The sequence below is a fragment of the Cydia pomonella genome, chromosome 22 (assembly GCF_033807575.1).
Source record: "Cydia pomonella isolate Wapato2018A chromosome 22, ilCydPomo1, whole genome shotgun sequence".
Classification (NCBI taxonomy): Eukaryota; Metazoa; Arthropoda; class Insecta; order Lepidoptera; family Tortricidae; genus Cydia; species Cydia pomonella.
The window spans coordinates 936,358-956,907 of NC_084724.1; the positions used below are offsets into that span (position 1 = coordinate 936,358).

At 38.9% G+C, this 20,550-nt stretch overlaps 1 protein-coding gene across 2 annotated transcripts; it reads left to right on the forward strand.

Moving 5' to 3' along the window:
* Nucleotides 1-3,007: 3,007 nt before the first annotated feature.
* LOC133529998 (zinc finger protein OZF-like) lies at nucleotides 3,008-20,168 on the forward strand. Of its 2 annotated transcripts, XM_061867790.1 has the most exons (7): nucleotides 3,011-3,882; nucleotides 4,150-4,291; nucleotides 8,338-8,409; nucleotides 8,718-8,780; nucleotides 11,372-11,434; nucleotides 14,811-14,873; nucleotides 17,812-20,168. In XM_061867790.1, the coding sequence occupies exons 1-7, from the start codon at nucleotides 3,754-3,756 to the stop codon at nucleotides 18,984-18,986; spliced, it is 1,707 nt and encodes a 568-aa protein (XP_061723774.1). In that variant the 5' UTR covers nucleotides 3,011-3,753; the 3' UTR covers nucleotides 18,987-20,168. The 2 variants fall into 2 exon arrangements, with proteins under 2 accessions (XP_061723775.1, XP_061723774.1); XM_061867791.1 differs by lacking the exon at nucleotides 8,338-8,409 and having other exon boundaries at nucleotides 3,008-3,882.
* The last annotated feature ends 382 nt before the right edge of the window (nucleotides 20,169-20,550 follow it).

The window sequence follows — 20,550 nt, forward strand, 5'->3', positions numbered from 1 at the left end:
TTTTTAGTGTTTTATTTTTCTTTCCTGTGTGTTATTGTGTGTACCATCATAGGTGGAGGGAACCTACTTCGCAGGAGGAACACAGAGTCAGGCTAAGCCAACTCTGCACCGTGTTCGATATCACGGGAAGTGGAAGTGTTTCAAGTGTTATCATAAACATCAAACTTCTATGATATTAAGACGTTTGAAATAACACTTGCACACTTGGATGTAGGTCCAACGCCAATAAAGGATTAATCTGTTTACCTGTCACTGACCACAGAGCAACACAGACCTACGAGCACATCCATAAAGTTCAATTTCAGTTTGGACACTTCGGTGACGCGGCGTCCGAGTGACAGCTCTTGTGTTTGACACGGCGTAGCTCAGCCTGACTCTACCTACTCGCGGCGTGCTGATTAGTACAGAAGTGGCCGCGGCGATGAGTGCGCGGCGTGACTGTAGTACTGGCGGCCATTTACTAAAGTGTCCCGAAACAGGCTAAATGTAATAATCCCGTCACCAGGACTATGACCGCGAAACACTTCGTTTGTTCAATTGTCTATTTGCCACTATCGTTTAAACAATACAAGAGCGGCAGAGAAGCAACTAGACGAACGAACGATTGAAGAGGTTGGCGGTAGGAGCCACTAACTACCATCGTGACCAGCTTAACGTTCATATAAGACGAGAGAGTCCTTTGGTATTGTCAAAAATTGGTATTGTCGGTATATCTTGTAGGTATAGTAATCTGTCAGATTTATATAATGTGTATTCTCATTTCTTTATTAATTTTATTTTTCTTTTCCTTTCGTAAGAATTCGATATGTTTTCTGAGAGTATTTGTATGGTTTGATATAACATCAAATTTCTATAAAGAAAAGTAGCTACTGTATGTAATTGCATGATTTCTATAGTAATCTAAATTGTATTTTTTTCCTTATTTACTGCATGTTAACATGTAATGTTTTGAAAAGATGTGTTCCGCCGAGTTTCTTGCCAGTATTGGGTTACCCTCCTCCAATTAAGGGGGGATTTAAATCTTCTCGGGTCAGAGGTGTAGGGTTAGAGCCGGTGTAGCTTTATTTGACGTTCATAAGCGCATCGTAATATGCCTACTTGAATAATAAACTATCTTTATCTTTTTACTTAAGTATTATTACTTTGAGCGGGTTCACGTACCTGCCGTTCTCGACGCGCCGAGTCGGTGCAGCGCAGCGGTACGTATTGTGTATCTGTATGTTCTGGATGTGTTTGTAAGAGCGCTGCTACACATTGCCGTATTGTACAGTCTGCATCATCACCAGTAAAAGTAACGGATAAAACTACGTGACAAAAATATCATTCTCTGACAATGTAACAATTTAATAACAAAAAGAAACTCTGTCTATATATGTATGTATATCTCTATTCGGAATAGTATTCCAGGGTGGCAGATACATTTGACGCGTTGTTCCATCACCTACTATTGATGCTGACTGTACCTATTAGGGTTTGCTCCCGGGAAATGCCGGTACCGAAAGTACCGGGATTTCCTGGTATTTAGAGCCAGACAGAGATCCGGGATTTCAAAATTGAATTCTCGGTACTTTCGGGGTTTTGGGATGTATTCCCATCCCATCAATGGGAATGAATCCTTCCCATCTGTGTCATAAATCTGAAAAAGTGTTTACTGGTTCTATCATAACAAGTATAGAGGTATTTATAATAGATTAGGTCACTATTTTAAGCGCCAATTACATCCACACTTCCCGATTTCGGGCCTGATAATCGTTTTCGTTCCACGGAATATCATCACATCGATAACAATATTTGAAAATTAAAAAAATACTTTGTCTCTAATTGCCAAAAAATTTCAATGTTTGATAATTTTGCATGTGATAATTTTTTTACATTTCAAATATTATAAACGATGTGCTGATATTTGGTGAAACTAAAAAATATTCTGTTTCGGGCTCGAAATCGGGTCCTGATAAAGTGTGGATGTAATTAGCTCTTCAGTGTTATAACTCGTGTTCACTGTTATTTACTACTTATATTGAATTAATGTGGAGAGAAAGATTATTTGTCTTAGTTCCCTTTTTAGGGTTCCGTAGTCAACTAGGAACCCTTATAGTTTCGTCATGTCCGTCTGTCTGTCTGTCTGTCCGAGGCTTTGCTCCGTGGTCGTTAGTGCTAGAAAGCTGAAATTTGGCATGGATATATAAATCAATAAAGCCGACAAAGTCGTACAATAAAATCTAAAAATTTAATTTTTTAAACGAGGTACTTAATAGTACAAATTAGGTACAAAAATATGTTATGCTTTTCATTTGATTTTATTTAGGTACACCCGCTATTATGACTCTGACCATCAATCTCCAATTTAAAATTCTGAAAAAATGCTTCCAATTCTCCCAAACGCGAATAATAGCGTCATAAATAGGTATTTTATCGTTAATATCGGTCAGTATTACAGACCGCACCAGCACCGGACCACGAACTTGGTGATGGCATAGTATCTCTTTCTCGCTCTTATTTATATTTGCGCCCTTACTGACACGTACAGCGGCCAACCTTACGATCGAACGTTTGCCAGACCACACCAATGTTGCTATCCTAGGCTATAAAACTGCAAAATTCAAATCACTCTAAAGTGTTGAATAAATAAATAATAAATAAATAAATAAATAAATATTATAGGACATTATTACACAAATTGACTAAGTCCCACAGTAAGCTCAATAAGGCTTGTGTTGAGGGTACTTAGACACCGATATATATAATATATAAATATTTATAAATACTTAAATACATAGAAAACACCCATGACTCAGGAACAAATATCCATGCTCATCACACGAATAAATGCCCTTACCAGGATTTGAACCCGGGACCATCGGCTTCATAGGCAGGGTCACTACCCACTAGGCCAGACAGGTCGTCAAATCATGAACGAGTAGTATCAAACAAAATGAATCAAGCTTTACTTTTGTTTAGTGTTTCACAAGTTGACCACAGACTTAACACTTAACCTCATATCTTAAAATTTTAGGGCTCCTCTACAAGATGGCCCAGCGAAGGCCAGTCTAGGGACGCAGCTATGCGTTGAAATGAGATTGCAATATCACTTGCTCCCTCTAACGCTTAAAATGCGTCCCTAGGATTGGCCTACGCTGGGCCATCGTGTAGAGGAGCCATTTGACCATGTTCTTTATTATAACATAATAATCATATTATTAAGATAGCTGTTAAATTTAAAAGTTAAGTTCAGTTTCCTACAGCTATTTTTACAACAATTCTGTATATTAATTATTCTACTCCATATATATTTAAATCATTATATGCATTGGTTTCACGTCGTAATATTAAACTTTATATATATAACATTACATTATTTTAGTTTACGTTTTCCTGATACTTTTCCAAAATTCCGTCCTACCCGATTTAATGTAATCCTTTAATTTCGTTTGATTCCGTTTTCCCGTTTACTCGTCTGGCTGAATGCGCCAAGAGCGAGACGCCATTAAAAAAAAGATAAATGTCAGTGTCATATCGCTTTGTTTTGTTTGTACGGGTCGGGAAGGACGTTGTTTTTTGGGGTTCCTTATTTTCTTGCAAATAAAATAATGCATATTTAATTTTATTGATACTTATTGTCTACTTGTAACTCACTCGAGAAAAGGTGCAAGGGGCTGCCTATTCTCTAATAATATAAATAGCGTTGTAAGTTCGTCTTGTTGTGGTATTATTTGAGTCCGTTGGAGTATTCTTGCGGCCCGCACGGTTGCCGTGATGGACGTGATGCATGCGTGTCGTTGCTGCCTGCGGTGTGCTCCGGACAAGGACCTGACGACGCTGTACATACATCTCGGCAAAACGGAGATATATTCCGACATGATCAAAGAGAGCTTCGATATACATGTAAGTAAAAGTATAACAAACTAGTTATTGTAACATATCTACACATAGGGCTGCCATTCGTCCGGGTTTTCCCGGATTTGTCCTAGTTTCGAGGCCGTCCGGGGGGGTGTCAAGAAGTGTCCGGGGTATAAATGCGATTTACGCGAAATGTCCGGGTTTTTTTAAATCTTTGTCCGGGTTTGGCGAAATTCGAGATGGCAGCCCTATCTACACAAAGCAAAAATTGCGAAAACTTAAATGTTTTTGTTTGAATAATTTAACTTGCAGTTGGTGCTAGGCGGCCCGGGCTCGTGCGGCATTTGCTCGGTGTGCGTGGGCCGCCTGCGAGACGCGAGCGACTTCAAGCTGCAAGTGCAGCGCAGCCAGGCGGAGCTGCAGGCGCGCACGCAGGGAGCGAGAGGTGTTAAAGGTAGAAAAGCATAATGAATAGAATAGAATAGAATAGAATTTTTATTGGTATTAATCATACACTGTCAGTTACATTATAATAGTTAATAACAAAATGATGATAAAAATTAGATAAACATGTCAATAAATCATTTAAATGCACTTAACTATAAATTAATAATGCCAACAAATTATATAAAGAAATTAAAAACAATAACAAAAGATATTAATTCAAATTACCATCATAGAAACGACTTATAATTAAAAAATAAAATAAAAATAAAAATAATAATAAGTAGTTACAATTCCATTAACGCAGTTGTTCGATATGTGCACTTGGACATATTAAACCTCCAGGAACTCATTTACCGAGTAGTAGGCCATGTTTGTGCAATACATTTTGAGCTTGTGAACAAAGGCACAATCTGTCGAAACGGTTTTGATTGACTCAGGTATTTTATTATAAATTTTAGCACCCATTACACCAAGAGACTTACCGGTTTTCTGAAGCCTATGCGCGGGGATAGCCAGCCCCGGTTTCCTCCTTGCAGAATGACTCTTTGCAGTCGGGAACTCATGCGGGCTTCCTCTCACATACCTACCTACCTCGAATACATAGAGAGAAGGCACTGTCAATATTTTTAGATCGATAAAAAGTTGTTTGGCCGGCTCATCCGGAGGAGCACCGCATATTAGCCGAACAACTTTTTTTTGAATGATGAATGGCCGGTCTCTAGCCGCCGCTAGGCCCCACATGTCTATTCCGCTACTTAGGTGGGAATGGAAGTAAGCATAGTATGCCGTGATAAGGTTCCTCAGTGATAGTGTTCGTCTTAAGCGAGATAGAGCGTAGTAGGCGGAGTTTAGTTTTGCACATAACGCGTCAATGTGCTCAGTGAAGCCCACATAGCGAGCATGAGACACAGACTCAACCCGGTTGCCATTGACATTAACACTCATATTTGTTAGCGCTTTTCCACTGAGTGAAAAATGAATTAAGTTTGTTTTGGCCACATTCACTTGCATTCCGTTACTTTCAAACCAGTAGAGCAATTTAAAAATGACGTCCTGTGTGTTAGTCTGCAGTTCCTCACGATTGCAGCCGTGAACGATTGCACAGATGTCGTCCGCGTACATTATAAATTTAGCAATAGTGCTGGGAAATGGCAGATCGTTCACGAGCAGAGCAAACACTGTATTTCCGACGTTCGAGCCCTGGGGCACGGATCTGTCCCCGATAGATCCTTCCTCAGAGCGGTCACCGTTTACGTCTGTTACTTGCCTACGGTCAGCTAAAAAAGACTTTATTATATCTGAGACTGTACCACGTACCCCGTAGTGCTCCAATTTAGATGCTATCAGTCCATGGTCAACCAGATCGAATGCGCGAGATAGATCAAAAAATACAGCGATCACTTGCTGCTTTGCCTCTATTTTGTCAAGGACAGTTCGTAGTAGTTTGCGCGCCGCACCCACCGTGGATCTGCCCGCCCGATAGGCGTACTGATCATCGCTTAGTGCCCCGTTCCGGTTAAGAAACCCTACGAGCCTATCACATAGACCTGTTTCGAAGATCTTGGAGACTGCGGGTACAAGGGATATAGGCCGATAGTTTTTCATTACGTCTTTGCCACCCTTCCCTTTGTAAACCGGAGTCACCCTGATCCTCTTAAGCGAGTCCGGATAGCAACCGGTAAAGATTGAGTTATTGAAATATTCACACATATAGTGAACGAAATTCAACGGCAGGTTATGAAGGATTGAAGTTGGGAATCCGTAAACGTCTTTAGTACCCTTCGCTTTAAGTTTTTTTAAGATCTGTAATACCTCGTTACTTGTGAATGGTGCCATAAACATAGAATAACCTTGGGACGGGCAGGCGGCACGCAATAACCGCATCGCATCTCCCAGGCGCGGGCGCACCGGGGTGTCGCGCACCACGCTCAAGTAGTGCCGGTTGAGTGCGTCAGCCAGCTCCCGGCCGGTGCCACACTCACCGGTCGCCGCTCGACGCAGCACACCGAACTCATCCTTGCCACCTACTCGGTCCTTGCTAGTCTCGACCTTAATTATGTCCCATAAAGCAACAGTCTTATTCGAGCTGGACTCAACTTTATTATTCATAAAGGCCTTCCTGGTTTTACTGAGAAGGCTGTTATGTCTACATTTATAGCTATTAATAAATTGTGTTAACTCAGTATTGTTTGGGTGAAACCTCGCCAGTAGCCCCAAAAACAAAAGGAACTCTTTGCTACTTTTAGTTTCATTATTTACCCACATCTGGTCTCTTGGCTTAATAGGTACTTTTTTAATGGGACAGAAGATTTCAAATGTCTTGTGAAAGTGCTTAAATAGTAGCTCAAAGCTATTGGTATTTGGATGTGAAAACTCAGACCAATCAAAACTCGCTACTATATCAAAGAATTGCGTCAGTTGTGTTTTGTTCGTCACTCTTTTTGTAATGTACCGCGTCTCATTCCTTTTTGTTATAAAAGAGTATTTTAAAAATATTGCACAGTGGTCACTTATACATGTATCTAGTGGATTAACAGATACATATTCCCGAGGTAAATCAGTATTTGCATGGTCGAGGCAAGATTTCGAGCTACCCTGGATTCTAGTCGCAAAGCTAACCATGGAAGTCAAGTTAAATCGGGTCAGTAATCCTTGGATGTCACGCCTTTGCTTTGTCCATTTCATCAAATCTATGTTTATGTCACCCATTATCAAAATATTACTATTTTCGTCAGCTAAATAACTGAGTAACGATTCCAATTGGCGAATAAAAATGTCCAAGTCTGCCTCCGTATTGGAGCGGTACACGCAAATTACAATTAAATTAATATCTACGAGTTGTGCAATGCATCAAAGAGCTAGTGAATTTTTGTCACTTTGTTTGAGTTCTGTACAGAATGCTATTAAATACATATTCATCTAATGTAACATTACAATGACACTTTGATCCAGTTTTGTCACATCTACCAACTTTTGGGTAGATCTACCTATTTTGCCTGCGTTCCACCTATCTACCTCCCACGGCCTGAAATCTACCTATTTTTCAAAATGGTACAATCGTAAGTCATTCTCAATACATGTGACGGAACATTACTTAATATCTACCGAATTTAGATTCGATGTAATGAAAACTTGCCAAAGAAACAGATTATACAAGCAGATTCCATATTTCCAGAAGGACATTGATATTATTGAAAAAGTCCAAAGAAGAGCAACAAAACTGGTTCCATCTCTTCGCAACCGACCATATGAGAATAGGTTAAAGGAATTGGGCTTGACAACCCTAGAGCAGCGAAGGCAACGCGGTGACTTAATAGAAACATACAAAATACTTACAGGACACTACAACGTACCCGCATTGAGTGATATTTTCACTCGGAATATGTGTGACAGACTGAGAGGACATTCTCTGAAGCTGACACGGACGCAGAGTAGTAGCAACCCAAGACGACACTTCCTGTCTAACCGCGTAGTGAAAGTGTGGAACAGTTTGCCCAAATCCGTAATCAGTGCACCCTCAGTGAATTCTTTTAAAAATAGACTCGACAAACATTTTATTAATGGACAAAACACAAGTGCAGGACATTGATGTGCACATATCAGCTATAAGCTGCCTGTGCATTTATAAATAATAATAATAATAAGATTCATTACCTACAAGCAATGGAAATCCTCATTTATGTTTCGATTTCTTTAATAAACATGTGTACTAACATCACAATATTAAAAACTCATAAATAATTTGAAAATTTCTATACACATTTTTAATCATAAAAACGTACTTGCTATTAAGTGGCACATCTACCTGTTTTTTCATTTTAAAACCACCCATTTCTACCTATTTTTGCACCCTGTTCTACCACTTCGGCAAAATTGTATGTGACAACACTGCTTTGATCTGCAATGCTAGATGGCAGCACCATACACACTCCTGCTAAGGTTTGACTGTCCAATATCCTGCTAGATAATGCTATTGAAATTCTTGAAAATTAATGTTTTTGTGTAACTTTAACAGAAAGATGATATGATGTGTGCTGTGTTTGTTTGCTATAGAGGAAGAATCTGCAGTCGAGCCAGAGAATCCTGAAATTCAGGAGGAAGATGTGACCAGTGAGCCTGTATCAGGTGATTCTACACTCTGAAATGAGTAATAATAATCATTTCATTATTATTATTTAATAAGCTGGCAGGCAGTTACTACAACTGATGCTGTCTGTGTAGCAATCTTCAGATGATGTCATTGCTAAGTATTAGAAGAAACATGTATGTGCTTGCCTAAGTTGTTGACGTTGTGGGCCGAGACCACACCTTCTGGCGGTTTATTCCAAACAGTGAGAGTTTGGTTGGAATTTGGATTACAGTTGTGGTTACTAGGTTTGAATAGGTTGTGGCTTAACTAGCCTGTTGCTTATTTACTTGTATGTTTGTTCCAGGTGAAGAGCCCCCGGTCAAACCCGAGATGCTGGATGAAGATGAAACACCTGATGAGATGTTGCGTGAGTATTTACTTAGTTTAAATGACAGGTTTAGAAAATGTGATGAGACCAGCAGCTGGCTAAATTTACAACTTCTGCATAAATAATGTGAATATTGGACTAAACACCCAGTTAATTTACTTAAAGATATTAGGATAATATATTATTTTTATTTAAAACTTTATTGCACAAAAGAAAAACCTAATGTACAAAAGGCGAACTTAATGCCATGAGGCATTCTCTACCAGTCAACCTTAGGGCAAAGCAGAAAAGATTGTAGGTGGTGCATTTAAAACTAAAATAAATTATTATTGAAAGAATTAGAGTCCTAATACACATAAATCTATTAATATATATATATATATATATGTACATAATATACTAATTATAGGAATAACTCATTTCTTCTAAGAGCTGCTAAGTCCTTTAATCAGCTTTGTAAACATCACGATCACATCGATCTGTTCTGTGATAGTTTTAATTCAATTCGCAAACTAATGAGCCAAGATTTCTCCGACTGTTAACACTTATGCACTTCCATCTTATTTATTTATCTTTTGTTCTTCTCGTTGAATGTTTGACTCAGTCTCACTGTCAAGCAACATAGTTATAAGCATAATAGTTATTATTAATTCTACAATTTCGCACGCCATGTAGTTTATGCAGTTTCTACCTGTGGAAACTTGTAATTGGCTTACTGTTTTTATTTCGAAACCTATTTTGTTACATTGGCTGTAAGTTTTCCCAAGTAATCAAAATAAATAAAATAAATAATAAATAATATACATAACCGATTAGTGAGACTGATACTTAATTGATCTTTGAACTGCCAGCAAATAAATCACGCACAGATTTTTTGAAAGCAAACTTGTTGGGAGCTTTTCTAATGTTAGGGGGAAGACCGTTCCAGAGACGTGCTGCCTCAATGGCGTAAGAATTAGACATGAAGCCTGTTCTATGAGTGGGGATATAAAGAGAGAGATTGCCAGTAGAGCGAAATTGACGGTCACGAGAAGCACCATAAAAGTGAAAAAAGTGTTTAAGGTATTCAGGGGAGTGTGGATCATTGAGAACGGAATAGAGAGTACAGAGCATACGAATATTACGCCGTTGACGAATAGGGAGCCAGCCCAACTGGGAACGAAACAAGGACATATTTCCGGAGACAGAATATAAAGCAGATACAATTATTAAGGAGACGGTCCAACTTGTGAACTAGCTCTTCATTTAAGTAAGTCAGGATAGCACACATCACCATAGTCGATAATGGGTAGGATTAAGGTGTTAACTAATAAAGTTTTAGTATTGACTGGAAAAAGTGTCTGAGTTTGTTAAGATCGGGCACCCGCCCGTAACCTTCCGACTGATTTCGGCAACCTGCGGTCTCCAGCTCAAAGTACAATCCAAGTGCACACCTAAATCCTTTACAGACGGGCTAAAAGGTATAGGAGTGCCATTGAAACACCGGCCTAACCATATCCAGATCCAACTTGGCCAGCTGTCGAGAGCTACCATAATAGCAGCCTGACATTTGGCGGGATTTACAAATAGGCCAAACTTTTCCGACCACTGTTGAATATGAGCGAGGTCCCTGTTTAGTTTTTCCGTAGTGGCTAACATATCCGTTACTTTACACTGGTTGTAGAGCTGTTAAATCATCGGCGTAAAGATGGTATACGCAGCAAAGTTCGGCGGTGATGAAGTTAATAAAAGTGGAGAAGAAAAGCGGGGAGAGAATACCACCTTGAGGTACGCCAGTAGCCAGATCGCACCAGTCCGACAAAGCCCGATCAACTCGGACTTCTTGCTTGCGGCCTCCAAGGTAAGCAGAAAACCATCTAAGGGCTGTAGATGAGACATTTAGATGGTTGAGAAGAGCAAGGAGAATTTCATGATCAACATTGTTAAAAGCGTTGGAGAAATCAATCAAAATGAGTACTGTGACCAATTGAACCTCCATGCCACGTCTGATGTCTTCAGTTACCTTAATGAGAGCAGTACAAGTAATGTGGCCAGGTCGAAAACCAGACTGAAACGGGCTCAACAGTTTGTTAGAGTGTATTAAGTCAGAGAGTTGTCTGTGAGCCGTGGCTTCAGCGATCTTCTACAGAGCATACAGATAGGTCTGAAATTACTATGCAAGGTAGGATTACTTATTTTGGGAAGAGGAATAATAAATGCTTTCCGCCAGAGCTCAGGGCATTCGCCATTTACCAAATAAAAGGTGATGATGTGAGTTATCACAGGAAGCACAAAATCAAGAATTGCGACTATCATGTGACGACTCACATCATCACAACCAACGGCTTTAGATTTGATGGCCCGAACAATGTTTTTTACATCAGTTTGAGAGGTTGGATTGAAAGAGAAGAAAACAGACAGGGAAGAGGGTGTGTCTAAACACGGACCCGTCCGGCATTCAGTCAAGATTGAAAATCTTGTAAAAATATTTTAAACAACTTTTTAAATAATCAAATTTCGTATGACCTAGTGACAATTAAAAAAAAGCTAAACTCCCGTGGGAGTAAAATGGACTTTAGCTGCCGCTGCACTTGCGTGAAATAGCACGCTTACTACGTAAGTGTGATGAAAAAAATATTTTTTTTTTTTAGATGAAGAGTTCATAATCAAGCCAGAAACGGCGGACGAAGAGGAGACAAGTGATGAGATGTCGCGTAAGTACCAACTTGAACAGAAACGGCGTAATTAATAATTCGTGAAAACATAAACTGTAGCATTGGGAAGGTTTTCCCCATCGGTCACCCAATCTGCCAATACACCGGGATATATCAATCTGGACATTATAATAAATAATCCGCGAAATAAAAGTACTTATGTGTAAATATTAGATACATCTCAGTTAATTTTTAGGGTTCCGTACCCAAAGGGTAAAACAGGATCCTGTTACTAAGTTATCGCTGTCCGTCCGTCTTGGACCAGGCTGCATCTCATGAACCGTGATAATCATAATCATTTATTTATTTATTTTTATATTATTATTACATGTCAATTATTTACAAAAAATATTGAATAAAATTAATCATAAGAATTTTAAAATTGGATAAAAAATCAATAATATAATTTACTTTAGGTATATATTCAAAAATTAAAAAAAAAAAATTAAAAACGGCAGTAAACCAGTGCTTTACTCGAAAGAGTGAAGAGTATCACTGAGCCGTGACCCTTTTGTCCTGCTGAAACGCACACAGTATGTAGGTAGGTACTTTTATTTTATTTTATTGTTTATTAATTATTTATATTTTGGTGACTCAATTTTCTTTTGTGCCATTTTTATTTTGTTCCTGTAATAATTTGTGTTCTTTATGATGATTTAAACTTTATATTGTGGGTTTTTGCAGCTGCCAAATAAATGATTTATCTATCTATCAAAAAATCGTCGATGCTATAAAATGCGTGCCCAAATTTTCAATTTATTCTTAAAACAAGATAAAGGTAAAGATAGTTTATTATTCAAGTAGGCATATTACAATACGCTTATGAACGTCAAATAAAGCTACACCGGCTTTAACCCTACACCACTGACCCGAGAAGATTTAAATACCCCCTCAATTGGAGGAGGGTATCCCAATATGGACCGGCAAGAAACTCGGCGGGACACATCGTCTCAAAACATTACATCTTATAATTAACATGCATTAAATAAGAAAAAAAAATACAATTTAGATTACTGGAGAGGGTAGACCACCCGCACTGTCAACAACAGCTATGTTTAGTTTTGTCATTATTAATTATTTTGGTTGGAAAATCACCTTAATTTGTATTTTTTTATGATGTCTACGATTTAGATTACTATAGAAATTATGCAATTACATACTCGTACAGTAGCTAATTTTCTTAATAGAAATTTGATTAAAAAAAATGTATATATGTCATATCAAACCATACAAACTAGAGAAGGAGCCGAGGTCATTTACACTGGCAACTTGTTCCTTCAACAAGATCCTTGAAGCGGGGCCTTACGGAGGTATCTGGAGACCCTGCATCACGCGCGCACGGCTCTCTCTTGGAGTCCGCGCCCCACAGCCCTGTGCCGTACTGTACGAGCGAGTGTATGGTTGCTAACTAGCACGTCCGCACTGCATGCCTCGGCACGACTCGAGTGAGGCGGCGCAATGCGAAGCATGCACCGCCTAGCTTCCCACATAGCTTATCTACATGGGGAGCCTAGCTCAGTTTTCGGTGGATTCGGTCGGTGTTAGTTAGACAGTTGAAATTTTTACAGATGTATTTCTGTTGCCGTTATAACAACAAATACTAAAAAGTACGGAATCCGACTCGCATTTGTCCGGATTTTGTAGGTATTGTACTCCAGGCTATTGGTAGATTGTGATATTTATGATAGGACTTTTTTAACATACATTGTACAGTATGAGCCCCAACTAAAGTTAAGTCGTAACTTAAAAGTAAAGTACCCACGTCGCCATCGCTGTATCGAAAAGTGAATACTCAGCTTGGGGTCCGCTTGGCGACTAAGCTCAAGAATTGGCGTACGATCTAACGACTGCCATCTGACCTTCCAAGGGAAAAATAGGTCTTAGGGAATAGTCCGGCTTCCTCACGATATTTCCTTCACCGCATGTTGCACAAGAGGGTGGATTGAAAAATTCGCGGCCTGAATATTAAAAACAAAACAGAGGTTTTTTAATTTATTTTTATTTTTCTACATAGTCCCCGTCGAGTTGAATGCACTTGTTCTATCTGGATTCCAGAGCCATTACACCACTTTTGTAGAAGCTTTCCTCGAGACCTTCAAAATAGGCATCCACCTCAGCCTGGACAGCCTGTTTTTTTTAAATTGGGGAACAGATGAAAGTCCGATGGTGCTAAATCAGGTGAATAGGGTGGGTGGGGCAATAATTCATACCCACATTTGGCGATCTCCGCCATTTCCTCTTTTAGTGACGTGTGAACACGTGCATTGTCCTGGTGGAAGATAACTTTCTTTGTCAACATTCCAGGTCTTTTTATCTTCAGAGCCTCGCGTAATCTGCGTAATTACTCGCAATAATAGTCGGAATACTCGGAATTCATAATTTTACCTCTCTGGTGATAGTCAACCATTATTATTCCCTTTACATCCCAGAAAACAGATGCCATGACTTTATTGGCCGACAAAATTGCTTTGACTTTTTTGGGAGGCGGAGATCCAGGACGAACCCACTGCTTCGATTGCTGTTTGGTCTCTGGTGTATAGTGGTGGACACACGTCTCGTCCATAGTTACAAATCTGTCCAAAAAGTCTTGAGTATCGGCTTCATACAGGTCTAGACATTCACGTGAATTAGTACGGCGAGCGATTTTTTGTTCCTCTGAAAGAAGCCTATCGGGACCCATCTCGCCGACACCTTGGAAAACCTAATTCGTTGACTATAATATTTTGAGTTCTTTCATAAGAGATGCCTACGATGTCAGCTATGTCCCGCACCTTTAATCGCCGGTCTTTTATTATAATTTCGCATATAATTGCCACATTGTCCGTGTTAGTCACCGTTGTTGGCCTCCCGGGACGAGGGTCATCTGCGATACTATCTCGTCCACGCTTGAATTCAACTGCCCATTTTTTCACCATCTTATATGATGGACAGGATTGCCCTAATGTACTTTGCATATCATCATAAATTTGCTTCGGTGTCAATCCTTTTTTATGCAGGTATTTAATCACAGCACGCTGATCTAATTTCTCCATTTTCACGATATCTACCGACACGTAACTTTAAATATGCCGTAAAATTGCTTTTAAATATAGACGCCAATTGAAATTTCGCGGGAAGACAGTTGAATAATGACAGTTCAAAATGGCGGCAGAAAAAAGAAAAAAGTATTTTTTTTAATTGGCCAGGCCGCGAATTTTTCAATCAACCCTCATATGCCTATGCCTATATATGCCTTGATTCAGGCATTAGTTTTGTCCAAATTAATATGAATACCTGTCGCGGTACGATCGCAAATGGGAATCTTTAATACAATTTAATTTTAAATACAACCGAACTGTAATGTAAAACACAGCATGAAGTAGAGATGTTGTTGTAGTGGAGGAGCGGGCAGTCAAGTCGGAGGTGTCGGCCGCGGCGAGTGACGAGGAGCGCGTGTCGGGTGAGTACTGACTGCGACACACAGACACTACTGCACATAATACGGTACGAGCCACACTACATTATACTTGCACGACATGGGTCCATTGGTTACTAATGTTCGCTTCGGACATAATGAATAACTAATATGATATATTATTATTGTAATACATATAAGGAGAAGCATGTAATATGACTCTCCTCCATATTAGGTTAAGAATGTATCCATATATGGAGAGTCATGTAAGTAGGGATTGCAAACCGGATTGATTTTCAATCCGGTTTGGTATAGGGATATTAAAGTTAATTAAAGGACATAGTTTTCTAGTTTTTTGCGTAATACGTATTCCTTAATCTATAATTTGAAGTAAATAAATAACTTCTTAACAAAAAAATTGAACTTAGTGGTAAAAAGTGTGACACTGTCAATATCACTTTAAAATCAAAATATTAAATCGGTTATTTATTATATTTAACCATTCACAAGTGCTCAAATTTTCGTTTACAATTATACATTTGATTAGTTTCCAAAGCCCGGTAATGGGATGTGGGGTGGGAATTGGAACTCCTTGAAAGGACAAGTTTTCGTAACTGTTCTTTGATTGAATTCTTTGTAACGTTGACATCCATTCTATGGATCAAAATTCAAAATTCAAAAATTTATTCTGCAAGTAGGCCTCAAGGGCTCTTTTACAAGTCAATACAACATTTATAGTAACATCATATAGTGACATGAAAAATACATAACAACATTTATAAATACAACAGCCAATACCTGGGTAAACATTACATTATAATAATCTTAAAATAAATCAAATAAAGAATTGGCTAGACGTAGAGTAGCATGTACCAGGAGATGAAGAAAATTGCATAAGATTGGTTGAAATTGTAAATACAAAAGATTCTCTCTTAATTTTGAATAGAAAATAAACAATATTTTATCATATATATGTATATACAGGATGATTTCTGGATCGTGATCCAGAACCACTTTTTCTAAATCTATAAATGATTCACATTATCATACGGTAGTATTTGATTTAAAGATAGTTTAATTTTTATTATTTTTCAAGTAAAATTAATCTTATATGAAGTAATCATGGTCACCCTATGAATTTTGACATACGCTGCATGGAAAGCGACAAGACGTCACATTGAGTAGGGTGACCAAATTGTATGCAAAAATGTTTTTTTCTACTTGTCACCTGAAAAATAATCATCATTATTGGTGATAATAAATAATGACCAACATTAGTAGATTCATCTTTGAGTTCTGTGTGATGTCTTGTTCTCTTGCTCCACGATCCCGAAATCACCCTGTATATATAAAATCGGAGTAAACTAAAGATCATCAATGTTATCATATATTCATCCACACATGTAACACATATTGATTAGCCCAACTGTAGTCGGTTGAGTACCGCCGACTTAATCCTGCTCATTTGTTTACTTTTAATCTCCTATCACAACATTATGACACAACATTAACCTTCTCTTTAGCATAAATTACAAATGCCTTCCGTGGCATCTCCATCCTTAAATTTTTCCTTCTATTACAGTATTTATGTAATCGTCATATCGTGCCACCATGAAAGGCATGCTGTTCCCGGTCATCGTCATAGTAAATATATTTTTATTTAACTAAATTTAAACTTTTTCATTCGTTTTATGCTCTGTTCAACTTCATACCTCTCATCCGTCGCCTTTTCCTCATCTAAAACGCACAGTGCGTGCTGTATTTAGGCGTTTTTTTATTTTACCGGATCCGGTCCGGATCCGGTGTTTTTTACCGGATCCGGTAGCTCCTGAATAGTGCCGGATCCGGCCGGATTACCGGATCCGCCGGACCGGATTGCAATCCCTACATGTAAGATGACTCTCCTCCACATAAGGAAGGGAATTTAGGTCATGCTACTGGACACCATCCACGTGTAGGTTTATATATATACCAGTTATTAATCAAAAAATTACAGTATTTACTCGGAACTCCTGTGTTTCACTACTGTCCTGGGTCCCATCCTTACATCTTGGATTTCAAAATGGACGTCATTTTCGTCATCAGAACCCCGAGGAACCTTAGAGATGACACCCATACCGATTTTTAAGAAAAAATAATGTCCGCCATCTTGGATTCCAAAATGGACGACATTTTCGTAATCGGAACCCCGAGGAACCGCGGAGATGACACCCATATCGATTTTTAAGAAAAATTAATTTCCACCATCTTGGATTTCAAAATGTATGTAATTTTTGTAATCGGCACCCCGAGGACTCTCAAAAATAATTAAAACATCAAATACTACATGATACATATACAAACAGAAGCTAGAAACATTTTTTGCTTTTTAAATGAAGTCTTAAACGACTCGTAATTTCTTAAAATAAGCTATAAAACATGTCCGCCATTTTGAATTTAAACATTGATATCATATGATATATTTTTGTTTACACTGAAACAAACAATTAGCACATGTCGTATGCAATATTTTAATTCTTCACAAATTGATTGATAATTACAAGACACGCGTCAGCCCTCAAAATCATATCCCTTAATACGAACAATGGCGAGTATGAAACTCAGGGACCGCCTCTCCCGCCCGCCGCCCCTCGCACCCCGCACGGTTGCCCTGTCTAGATGCCTTCGTCGACCGACTGTATTATTTCTTAGACTGATAAAAACTCATTTGCACGAGCCAGGACTTGAACCCGCGACCTCCGGATTGAAAGTCCGAAGTCATATGCACTCGGCCACCACTGCTTATCATCCATATTCGTGATATAAAACTGAGGATATTTTAATTGTTGGCTAATTGTGTTTCTCGTCTGTTATAGCTAGGTAAAAGTTTAATAAATTAATAAACATGTATTTTGATAAAAATCCTGCACATTGTCGAAATGTTTGTTAAATTAATCATACGCGATATAATCCGTTTAGATTATTTTGTTAATTTGTGTTCCAGTGTGTTCGGACGGCAGCGCCGCCCGCGCCAGGGAACAGCTCGCGACGGCTTGTTCCGTGGTGCTCGAGCGCCTCCGCGGCGACGCCACTGCGAACAGCGGAGGCAAACCATACAGCTGCGAACACTGCGGCGAACGTTTTATAAATAAGTCTATTTTAAGGAATCACTTACAATATACCCACTTATCGTCAGGACCCAAGAGCTATGCTTGTGATTCTTGTAGTTTTACGTTTCAAACCAAATTGCTTGTAATAGAACACGAGAAAAGCGAACACGGTGTCACAAATTTCATGTGTGCTGAATGTGAGTATACAACAAGTTCTAAGAAAAGTTTTGAGACTCATTTAAAGTGTCACTCTTTGGAGAATAAGTTTAATTCAAGTCACTGTAGTTACACAAGTTCGTGTAAAAGTGATTTACACAAACACCAAACAATACACTTTGCTGGAAAACCTTTTGAGTGTAGCGACTGTGATTTCAAATGCAGTGTAGAATCAAACCTGCGACGTCACCAGAAGACGCACAACCGGAGGCACCAGAAAATACTCACTGGAAAACAGCCTTACAAATGTAGTCATTGCGACTACAAGTGCAGTGCTAGTTCTATGTTACGAAGGCACGAAAGGACACATACTGGCGAGAAGCCTTTTACGTGCAGCTACTGTGATAACAAATTCAGTCAGAGATCAACCTTACATACACACCAAAGGATTCACACCGGAGAAAAGCCGTACACTTGTAGTCATTGCGACTACAAGTGCAGTCGGAGTTCAAACTTACGATATCATGAAATGACACATACTGGCGAGAAGCCTTTTCAGTGTAGCCACTGTGATTACAAATGCAGACTGAAGTCACACTTACAAGAACACCTGATGATACATACTGGGGCGAAGCCATTTCAGTGTAGCCACTGTGATTACAAATGCAAACGGAAGTCACATTTACAAAGCCACCTGATGATACATACTGGGGCGAAGCCATTTCAGTGTAGCCACTGTGATTACAAATGCAGTCAAAAGTCAGACTTACAAAGACACCTGACGATACATATTGGGGTGAAGCTATTCAAATGTAGCAATTGCGTATATAAGACCAATCGGAAAGGAGACTTGGTAAAACATCAGATGATACATACTGACTGCCTTTTATTTGTACCCAATGCAAATACATAAGTGGATATAAATATGATTTACAAAGACATCTTAGAACGAAGCATTCCGTTGAAAAACCCAGAAATAGTTCGTACAGAACATGTGTCGGGTGTGGGCTATGTGGTGTATGTGTCGTGGCTCCCTTGCACGATGTGTTCCCGGTGTCGTGCCGGCGTGTGTCGTGCAGGACGAGCGAGTGGCGTGTGTAGTGGCGAGAGGCTGCTTCAGGTTGCGTCTCCACCAGAGATGTGCGAGGATGCGTAGCGAGGGATATGTTTTAGGGTTCCGTAGTCAAATGGCAAAAAACGGAACCCTTATGGATTCGTCTGTCTGTCTGTCCGTCCGTGTCACAGCCACTTTATTCCGAAACTATTAGAACTATACTGTTAAAACTTGGTAAGTAGATGTATTCTGTGAACCGCATTAAGATTTTCACACAAAAATAGAAAAAAAAACAGTAAATTTTTTGGGGTTCCCTATACTTAAATTTTTTTTTCATCAAACCCATACGTGTGGGGTATCTATGGATATGTCTTCAAAAAATGATATTGAGGTTTCTAATATCATTTTTTTTCTTTGTCAATTTATTTGTCTTGGCAAGTTTTGATTCTTGAATAAATTAACTGACTACTGGGTAGATTATTCCTCAACTAAAGATGCATGGTTACATTAGTTGGGCAGGTTAGGTATGATAAAATTTGCGAATTGCGATAAGTGCCAAAGTTTAGACTACGAATATTCGCTTAAGGTCGCTTGTACTGAATAAACAGAATGACCCTTAACTTAAAATTTACGTAACGTTGCTTTGTACCTACAGTCCTACAAAAAGCATTAGCCGCACAGTAAAAATAACATACGTTTTGATTTCGTTTTCTTTAAATTTGAGTTATGTTTAGCTATAAGTTCACGAAGCCTATCGAGGGGAGTACAGTAATAATATTATTTCCTTCGCATTTGGATACCTACCGTTCCTCATTTACTGTAAATACGTTTAGCCGGGTATTTACAGAAACTGTAACTAAAGCGGATGAAATAGATTTTTTCGAGTAATAAAAAATATTCGGAAACTAAGCGGTCGAATATTCGAAATTCCTCGCACATCTGGTGGAAACACAGCCTTACTCAACTACTTAAGATATATGAAAAACTATAACCTGTTTGCGGATAATGTGTCAACACTCAATACATACGGACTTTTTGTTATTCTGTTTAATATTTTGCTTACACGTAGACCGCGAGCCAGCAACAGATTTCCATGACCAATCGCAAGTCGCATGAACATGTAAAAAATAAGCGCTTTACCTTCTTATGATAGCAATAAAGAAAAACATGAAACTTTGCATGTAGCATTTCATCAGGTGAAACGCCTGAAACGTCATAAACGGATTACGCAATTTACACATTACGCATACTTTGCGGACATAAAGTGGTAAGGCGCGTATTTTTTACATGTTTACTTTACAGCTGCTGGTCTTTCCACCGAGATACAACCGGCTGACTGTTTTTACTTATTTAAAACAGCATCTAAACTATCATCCGACAAGGTATCAGACGGGAGGCGATGACTGACGAAATATCTAACGCG

Excerpts from the sequence above, each read along its gene's own strand:
- LOC133529998 (XM_061867790.1), top strand. The coding sequence starts at position 3,754 with ATGGACGTGATGCATGCGTGTCGTTGCTGCCTGCGGTGTGCTCCGGAC. Across the intron at positions 3,883-4,149 it reads AAGAGAGCTTCGATATACAT|TTGGTGCTAGGCGGCCCGGG; the intron begins GTAAGTAAAAGT and ends TTTAACTTGCAG. Across the intron at positions 4,292-8,337 it reads GGGAGCGAGAGGTGTTAAAG|AGGAAGAATCTGCAGTCGAG; the intron begins GTAGAAAAGCAT and ends TGTTTGCTATAG.